Consider the following 10,773-nt stretch of genomic DNA (forward strand, 5'->3'; position numbering starts at 1 on the left):
TAAGCGGGAGTTGTGAGTTTGAATTCCACTTCAAGCAATTCTTTTCTTCCAGAACCTTCTAAATTATTGAATTTATCAAGAGAGAGCACTTAATGCCTGCCTCTAATGCCAAATTACTTAGCATTTAATTAATAATAGTGTAATGATGTAGCCGAATATAATTTGGCAATCATTTGGCTTTAGTATTTTTGAACAAAATAGCAGATTAATTATTTAAATACAGTAATACCCTGAACTTACGTGATAGGTGGGACTGAGTGATAACCGCGTAAGTCGAATTCGCATAAGTTGGGGTATAATTTCTCAATTTGTGTAAAATCCAAGTCAGATGTACGTAAGCTAATAAATGTTCTCGTTAACCTTATCTCGTCTTTTGATTCGTTCATTGTTACAAGAAATCACCAAATAGAGTCTCTCGAGTCTCAGTAGATATAACAAATATAGAAATAAATAACACAAAACAAACTGTAGCTATGTGTCGATTCCGCACAACACGTCCGAACACGTAAGCTGAACAATAGTGCGGGGGAATGAGTAATCAAGAGTTGCGTGGCGCTCAAACAAAAGACGAATCAACGAGATTTGAAAATCGCGTAACTCCGGGTTTGTGTAAGTCGAGGTATTACTGTATTCATTTAAATCATTGACAGTTGACAAAATTCTAAAAGTAATTGATGACGTAATGTATTGCAAAGTTTTTGAATCCTACATAATTTATATTTTGTAATTTTTACTTTCCTGGCTCTGTTATATATAACAAAGGGAAAGTATGGCAATCGGTCAAAAAATGATTCCGTGAGATTTTTACATTTTTGGACTCAGAGCACCTTACAGAAAAAACTCCAGAATTTGTTTTTGTGTATGGATGTCGATGTGAATGTGGATGTGTGTGTGTGAGGAGGCATGATTTTGTTCATCCACTTTTAAGCTGCATAATAACTCCTATATGTTTTGTCAAAATTTTCTGAAATGTTGCAGGGACATTTGTGTATTAGGGGATTAATGCTATTAGATTTTGGTAATTAAAGATCAAGGGGTGGAAAAATAAAAGGAGTCGTGTAAATCTCCAGTAGGATCAAACTTAAAACAATTTTACTGGTTTAAAATTTATCTTATATACTAGTACAATATCAATCAACAGGACTTATTATACTAGATTTATGGATGCAGAAACTTAGTCTTACAGATCAGAAAAAACATTTTTTATTTAATTCACCTGAACACATACACTTTAAACTTGTGTTTCGGACTTATTTGTCCCTCATCACCAGGCATTTGAAAAACACTTTCTACAATTAACAATTAAAAATGCTTTTGGTTACAATTATGATTAAAAATTTAATTAGATACAAAAATTTTTCCCAACAATAAAATAATAAAATTCTTACAAATTCTGTATTTTCTAAATCCTTCACAATTCCAAATATATTTGTAATCCACATTAACCAAATAATTTCCTGCGTATTCCTATTTTTTGTACATTATAATTAAATCAAATTAAATTTATAAATTGTGAAGGATTTAGAAAATACAGAATTTGTAAGAATTTTATTATTTTATTGTCAGGAAAATTTTTTTTGTATTTAATTTAAGTTTTAATCATAATTGTAACCAAAAACATTGTTAATTGTAGAAAGTATCTTTTGAATGCCTGCTGATGAGGGACAAACAAGTTCGAAACACAAGTTTAAAGTGTACGTGTTCAGGTGAATTAAATAAAAAATGTTTTTTCTGATCTGTAAGACTAAGTTTCTGCATCCATAAATCCAGTATAATAAGTCCTGTTAATTGATATTGTACTAGTATACAAAATAAATTTTAAATCAAGATAGAGACACAAAGGCACAATAATTAGCGATGAAACAAATAGTATATTTGGCAGTTTGTTTCGTCCGATGGTTCTTTTCAGTTTTTAATACTTGTAGACATAATTCGCCCATATATTTGTCCTCAGGCCCAATACTGAATATTCGACCAAATTATTCAACTTGATTAATTTAATTAATTAATGCACATACAAAAATTGGTGCGCAAACCACATTATGGCAAGGATTGCGCACCCTGCTCTCTATTGGCCTGCTTTAACTACGCTTTACCAATCACATAATTCTTGATAGTTGTAGTGGACAGACATGAGCATCATGGCAGTATGCGATAAATGATGATATCAAATATGGATAACAATGAAATTACCTACATGTGTAAATAACGGAAAAAGAATAGAGAAGGACTGCGAAGTGAAAATGTGAAAATAAATATGAAATTAAGTTGATAACATAATCGAAAACGTTGAGGCAGCTTATTAGCGCGAAATTCGCGGCCGTCAATGCCAAATAATTGTTCTCATAAATTTCGGAAAGCTAAATGCTTGTAATCAAAGTCACTTAGCATGCACGGGCAAAACCCTGGGGCCATTCAGACTAACTGAAGTTCCAGACAAGCTGTCTGGAACTTCAGTTATGATAAATAATTTTCTACAATGAAACAAAAAAGTTAATTTAATTTTCAAGTTTATAATAAGGGATGATTTCATAAAAAAGCTCTACAGATCATTAATTATTATTATTATTTTCACATTTTATGACCTAAGTTTCGATCTAATGTGCCCACGCAGTAAAAATTTTCATACAAATTTTTTACCCTTTTCACCCCTTTAGGGTTGAATTTCATAAAATCTTTTCATAGCACACCTAAACTTTACAAAAGAAACACACCCTCAAATTTTTCAGTTTCTAGCATCAATAGTTTTGGCTCTGCGTTAATTATCCTATCAGGACTTGTTCTTTTATATACGAGTATATAGATGACTAAACTACATAATAAGCAGGTAGTTTTCATTTGATTTGTTACCTTTTTTTGATCACTTAAAAAAGTAACTTAGTTATATTACTTTCCTTTAATCTTTTACATAAATAAGCAAAAAATTGCACTTTCTCGAAATTGAAATGTATGTTCAGTATTAATAAAAGATACCAAATGATTAATTTATTGTGTTTTTGATATTTCTTACTCCTTTTTTAGGTATTCGGTATTCGGCCAAATAGCGAAACATAGGCCAAATAGGCCGAATACCGAATAGTAACCAAATATTCATTGCATCATTAATAATAATTAATTTTACTGGTTATGTAGCATTTACAATTTTTTATATAATCCATCCCTACCTTCAAAATTAAGATTTTTGCCATTTTATAAAAATTAAAAATATAAAAAATTATTAACAACAACATATCATAACAGATGGTGCCACACATGCAGTTTTAAAAGTTGCTGGGAAAGTTAAGTAACTCATTGCTAACTTTTTTCGATATGCATATATATTGTATATTTCTAGAGTACATTTAAAAACCTTCACCAGCAACTCATATAATTATGAAAACTTTTGATTTTCATAATTAAAATAGTTGCTGGTAAAGGATTTTAAATGTACCATTAAGTGTAACCAGTTAAGAATATTTTTCGTCATATTTCTACAGTGCTGATAATTATATAATACTAAATTAATATAGTGTTTTCAAAATGCATTTTGAGATTAGGTACTGAAAAATAAATCCAAAAATTGAGAATAAATTCATTTGGCAAGATTTACATTATTGTGGACTTCCAAATTTTATGGCTGAAAGTTAGAAAATGTTAAAAGTTACATGATATAAGACAGTGGTTCCCAACCTTTTTTCATTAGCGTACCCCGTGACATGTCATATTTCTAGATTGTACCCCTCATTTAAGAAATTTAGTGAGTACCCGTATTGTTAATTTTACATATTGTAACTTTAAATTAAAGAAAAAAAAGTAAATGAAAAAATGTATAATAAAGTTGTGATTGTTGCAAGGAACATATTTTACCTAATAATTTTTTAATACTATTAGTTTGTGATACATAATATATTATTTTTTCTGCCATAATAACTAACTTTTTTCTGTACCCCTAAACAACCTATCGCGTACCCCTAGGGGTACGCGTACCACAGGTTGGGAATCGCTGATATGACATACAAAATTATTAATAAATGTAATACATAATAACATTCATTTTGGAATTAATTATGTATTTCTTGTTACTCAATCAATGTTTAATAGATTTTTAAAATTTTTTAAAGAAAAAATGTTATAATTTACTGTTCAATAAAATGATCCTTATCATTTTTCAATATATTGTAAAAATATAAAAAATATTTTGACATCACATTAGAGAAGTAATCACAGAGCTTTTAAAACATGTAATAACATCCCAATTAACCAAGATCTGTTCAACTGAGATTCTGCATTATCCAAAGTAAATTGTAGAAGACTACTTTGTCAAGAAAAACAAGAATCTAGTACAATAGTTTGTTTCACAAATCTTTGGTCATATGACACACACAAGTTTTTTAAAAAAATTCATTCTGGTGACTTCTCATAATACAAGTTTTAAAACACATTAAAGAAATTTTAATTGTAACTGTAGATTTACTCTAGCTTTCATAAATACTGTCATAAATAAAAAGTACTTCATTACATAATTTAAAAGTCATTATGACAATAAGTAAGTATAAATATGAAAATACAGTACATTTTACAAGTTAATGCATATAAATTCAGTTTTTTTAAAAATAAATTACCAAATAGTCCATGTTATTAGAGTTTTTAATCATCCAAGGCACCCTGGTCCACATTACCTTGGATAACTGTGAGGTAATGTAGACCAAGGTACCTTGGATGAATATTTTCATTGACTTGAAAGCAATTTTACCTTGGGTAATTCACAACTACCCAAGGTAAAATTGCTTTCAAGTCAATGAATGAAAAGATTTCTATTCAGAAATTGAGTTTACATGTGTTCACCACTTTCCACTTCTAATCAAAACTGGGCTACAGGAAATTGACAGTAAAGTTTCTTTTATCACATATTGTTTAGGATATTGTTAATATAAGGATGATATTGGTTATCTAGATGCCTAAAAACAATCAGATCTTGTTTTACTTTACAGATTCCGACTTCTGTAAAATTTTGTATTAAGTATATCCATTAGAGAAACTTCATTCTTCATTTTATGTTTACTTTGCAATGCAAAATTATTTTATTTTGAATTAAATTACTGATTTTTGACTATCCTCTATAAAAAACAATTTTAAATTTCTAATGTTATCTTACTTACATGAAACTTTTTACATATATTGTTCATTTTGTGGAAATAATCTAGTCAATATTAAATACTTAATTACCAAATATTACCTGGTTATAATTTTAAATTATAAATAAAGAATTCATGTAGCAAGCACATTTGATTTTTTCCCCCAGTTCCTGAAGATAGGCATTAATCTGAAAACGTTCAAATCATTTTTCTATATCATTATTTAATCCAAAGAAAGTAAGTTAGCATTATTTTAAGATATTTTTTGGTATATTAAAAGTTCAAAATTCTTACAACATTAAAAATACTAAATATTTTTAATATTTTAAGAGTTTTTGGCCCTTTTTATAGTAGATATGCCAGCAATAAAATAATAAAATTAATACTTAAACAGAAATTTAACAAAACTTGGCACCTTTATATAGCAATTGATCTGCAAAACGCTTCTAAATTCAAGTAACCAAAAACATTTAATATAAAACTTTACAGCCTAATTTAGGCATCCTCAATATCAAAAACAAACATATACTTTTTACAATTCAAACTTACAATTTTAAACATTTCAAAATTTCAACATTTTAATATATTATGAATATGTACTAAATTTTGTAAAATGTGTTAAGAACCTTTAATGATTGGGCTTGTCAGCCTGAAAGTACTTAGATTAGAAGTTTTTATGTAACTAAAATACTCATAGAAAAGTAAAGATCTGACTTGTTAATTTAACAAGGAATGACTTGTAAAATTTGAATATATTTAAGATTATTTTAAATAGATAAGAAAAAACAATAAAACTTCTTAATCTTACAATTTTAAAAGTAAATAAATAAAGAATAATATAACTATTGATAAAATCAAATTCAACATATAGTAAAAAGTGAACAATACTGCTGGATTTTAAATAATGATGTTAATTTTTTAATGTTTATAATGCATAAATTTTGATTAAGTGTGAACTGTAAAAAGTGTTCTATTCCATTGATGTGTTGAATACTGACAAAAAAACTTAAATTAGATTGAAAATGCTTCATATTAAATATTTTGGATCAACTAAATATACAAGTGTTTTATGGGTTAATTAATACTTAAATAATAATATTAATTTTAAATACAGTGATACCCTGAATTTACGCGATAGGTGGGACCGAGCGATAACCGTGTAAGTCGGGGTATAATTTCGCAATTTGTGTAAAATTCAAGTTGGAGGTATGTAAGCTAATAAATGTTCTCGTTAATCTTATCTCATCATTTGATTTTTTCACAGTTACAAGAAATCACCACATAGAGTCTCTCAAGTCTCCGTAGATATAAAATACACTGAAATAAATAACACAAAATAAATTGTAAGTATGCGACGCGTCCGAACAATAGTGTGGGGAGTGAGTAATCAAGAGTTGCCTGGCGCTCAAACAAAAGACGATTCGACGAGATTTGAAAATCGCATAACTCCAGGTTCGCGTAAGTCCAGGTATTACTGTATTAAAATTTGTCTAATATATAAAAAAAAGTTATTTACCTCTTTTTACAATTATTTTATTTGTACATTTTGTACATCCACCTTCTAAAGGTTGGCTTGTATAAAAATTTTCACAACACATCAAATCTTCAAACAAATTTTCCAAAAAATTCCAGAACATGGATACTTTATCAACAATAGGCAGTTTGCATGTATTTGTTTTACTATCAAAATTTGCTGAAAACAAAATTAAATTAATTTAATCATTCAAAACATTCATTCCTGTCAGTCTTATTATAAATTAAAACATTGTTTTTAAACATTCTTATGATTAGTTAATAGAAAAATTTATAACTTTTCAAAATTGTAATTGTAACCAATTTTATTACTATAAACTCATATTATTTAAGCCACATTATTTATAAAATTAACCAAACTTTGTATTTAAAAATAATAAAATAGCCTACATTGAAAAATAAACAGATTTTAACAAAATCAAAATTTTCTAAAATATATTCATGTTATTCATAACAAACACATTAAAAAATTTTTAATGAAAAAATTAATCAAAGATACACTTTCAGTTTTCTTGCTGTCATGTTTATCTCCAGCTTATGTGTAAAAACTAAAATATGCAAAATTAGGAATAGGTAATATTTTTAACCTATTCCTATTTTTGTAAACTAATATCTCTTAAGCAAATATTTTAAAATATCATTTTCTCATTAATCATAACTTTAAATATTTTAAAATAAAATTTTGAATTTTATTTAAAGAATTCATTATTTATGATATAACAAACAAAAATTTTTATCCTGACAGTATTATAATAACTATAAACATTAAAATCTATATAAGCTTTCTGCTATTATTTCAAGTATTTAAAAAAATCCTATGTTATTGAAAATATGTAACTACATAGAAAGATATACTAAACATATAATTCTTACCCTTCTAAGATAAAATTAATATTTACTTTCAGCAAACATTGAGAAACAGAAAGTCAATAATTTGGTCAATTAAATTTTGGTCAACATTATTACAAATTAAAACAATTATTATAATCTCAATTTTTGGTTAATTATATCATTAGCAAGTTGCCAATAATTTTGGATTATTTACAAAGAAACACTGAAAAAAAAAAACATATATATATATCTTACTAGTTAATTGCCTGAAGTTCACTTACCTATTTTACTACATTTACAAAGAAAACAAGTCATTTTCATTCATTTTGTTTTATTCTTTCCACCCTATGGACACTAAGAGGAACTTTTTTTTTTTATCAAGCCCATGGTGAGTTTGACTAGGTTCATGATGGATTGACCGGATGGCGAGGGACAGGGCCTGATGTATCTGGGATGAACTGCCCCCTGAAAAATTCTTGGGTTTTTTTTTTACCCCTCTGGATTTATTTCTGGATCCCTAGATTGGTAGGCTGACAGCTCAACCACTTGGCCATCCACCATCCATTTCTGTTCATTAGAAATTTCATCATGCATAATAAAAGTATGAAAGTAAATATTTGTATTTTGGCTGTAAGACCACCATTTAACACCAGACTTATTATACCAAGACAAAAGGATACATAGATTAAAAGGAAAACAAACTCATATTTTCTTTCCTATGTATATATTTCATTGTAGGATGCACTGCAAAGCAAATCCCTTGTCAGTCATTACATAAATGCTGAAGTCCAAAATTAAAACTGTAATAGGTAACGTGTAATAAAATGAACACCATACATAATTAAATTTTCCAGCATGAAGAGTTTGTGTAACAAACGTTTGTTACACAAACTGTTCGTGTTGGAAAATTACAGTCGACCCCCCTATAATTACGATTCCTATAAAACTACGAAAAAATATACGTATTTTGGAAATGTTGAGTTGGATTAGTGTAGAATCGATTAATTTTATGGAAGAAAACCTTTCAATCAGCCGTAGTCCGTAAACTTGACACGTGTCGGGCTGTGATTGGAACGACTTGTAAGAAATCGGATTCCTAATAAATTGGAACGTATCTATATCTTATAGGGGGGTCGACTGTATGTATGGTGTTTCTTTTATTACAAGCCATTACATAGAATGAATTACAAAAAGGGGTGAACATCTGTAAGTGATACAGTATTTTTCATTGTTTTAATTTGTAATGAAAAATACTGTATCATTTAAAGATGTTCACCCCTTTCTGTAATTCATTCTATGTAATGGCTGACAAGGGACTTGCTCTGAAATGCATTCCACAATAAAATACATACATAGGAAGAAAAGATAAGTTCATTTTCCTTTTAATCTATGTGTCTCTTTGCTTTGATGTAATAAGTCTGATATTAAATGGCAATCTTAGAGCCAAAATACAAATGATATTGAACAATCAAACAAGAAGCAGTTTGAAAATATTATGAAAGTAAAATTTATTTAAAATGAAATAGAGTAAGGTCTAGGCCCATTATGAAATTGATAAATTAAAAAATCATAAAATATAAAAAGCAGATAAATTTAGTTAATGATGATAAAATAATAAATAATACAATACAAATGTTTGCAGAAACAGTTAAAACTCTCACTTTCTAATAACAGCTGTTTATAACAAGCAGATTTAAGTGGCACCATACATTAAAAATTATTGTGAGATCGAGCACTTGATTTTGTGTGGATTTAAAGAAAAGGTTAAGCCTAATTCTCTGTTGTGATTGTTAAGAAAACATCACGATGAAAAAGGATTGAATGTCATCTTTCTCATCAACAACCACTAAGAAAGGTTAAAAATTTACAGTTAAAGGGATGAGAATGTCAACATTAACCCACATAAACAGGATGAATCTAATGTCGTACAAACCAAAGACTACATTCTATGTCCTGTTTCGACAACTTCTCTTTGTCTCCTTAGACCACCTCTGACCAACACCTGTAAATTCAACCTTCGTCTTCACCAACATTTGATCACCTGATCATTTTCCTAGGCCATAAATCAAATATAAGAACGAAGCACCTGCATTTTGGAGTGTTTGTCTCCAGGAATCAAGAAGAGCTTTATTTCACCAGCCGCTCGTCGGCCATACAAAGTGGACTCTAGTGGACTTCAGCAGACGGCATACACTGGTAAATATCTTTCGCCACCCTGTTCCCAGTGGACATTCCCCAAGACCATCTGGAAGGACGTCTCTGGCTCCAGCCTCACCACAGCCATACAAGACTGGACAGCTACCAGCCTCTCCATACACAACATACAGACCCAGGTCTCATACACCAGAGGGACTCCACCCAAGGTTCTAACTCATCATATCCCAGAATAAACACTCTCCTGGAAATGACCTGCCACAGCTTCCATTCAGCTCTCAATCTCAATAAGAAGACCAACGAACGATCAGACACCACAAGAGGTCAAAGAATCTGGTACACTCAGAGGTATTTTGTTAGACTTATGTAAACTTCCTCTCTTGAGCGGTATATATAGAAATATAAGAACAGGACAAATGGCCTGAGCAATATACTCATTTAATAACCCTTTTGTTGTGTAGCTTTAATAGTATATTGTAACCTTAGATATTGCTAGATATTAAACAACTATCAACTTACTGACTTCTCCATGATAATTTAAGACCCTCCTATTTCAAGCCATCCAGTGACACCGAGATCGGTTTTACCAACCTGAGGCCAATCAAGGGTTAGGAACCCTCTACCTGTGGCTAATCTCACATTATATATATTGGGTTGTTTGGAAAGTAATTTTGTTCTTTTTTTTTACCACTAGACAGATTAGTCGTATTTTTCCCGCCATTTTCATTCTAAACCATATTATTATTATTATATATTTTGATGGCTAGCTAAAATGCTAATTTTTAATTAACTAATTAACAAAATATTTTACAATTAAGCCTTAAAATAGGCTTATTTGTAAAAAATTTTGTTTGATTTTGTGCAATTGTTATTTTTTGTGTCCCATCAAATATGGAAGATCGAAAGCAACATTTTCGGCATACAGTCGACCCCCCTATAAGATATAGATACGTTCCAATTTATTAGGAATCCGATTTCTTACAAGTCGTTCCAATCACAGCCCGACACGTGTCAAGTTTACGGACTAAGGCTGATTGAAAGGTTTTCTTCCATAAAATTAATCGATTCTACACTAATCCGACTCAACATTTCCAAAATACGTATATTTTTTCGTAGTTTTATAGGAATCGTAATTATAGGG

The 10,773-nt window shown here is 29.3% G+C and overlaps 1 protein-coding gene across 2 annotated transcripts in view; it reads right to left on the reverse strand.

The window, feature by feature from the left end:
• Positions 1-6,584: 6,584 nt before the first annotated feature.
• The window catches only part of LOC111613107 (polycomb protein SCMH1-like), a 59,102-nt gene continuing 54,913 nt past the window's right edge, over positions 6,585-10,773 (reverse strand). For both annotated transcript variants that reach the window (XM_023354428.1, XM_023354427.1), the window contains exon 9: positions 6,585-6,807. In XM_023354428.1, the coding sequence (XP_023210196.1) occupies positions 6,623-6,807 (185 nt within the window). In that variant the 3' untranslated portion in view covers positions 6,585-6,622. The remainder of the gene's footprint in view (positions 6,808-10,773) is intronic.

The sequence above is a fragment of the Centruroides sculpturatus genome, unplaced genomic scaffold (genome assembly GCF_000671375.1).
Source record: "Centruroides sculpturatus isolate CEXI.00-Female unplaced genomic scaffold, Cexi_2.0 scaffold1856, whole genome shotgun sequence".
Lineage (NCBI taxonomy): Eukaryota > Metazoa > Arthropoda > Arachnida > Scorpiones > Buthidae > Centruroides > Centruroides sculpturatus.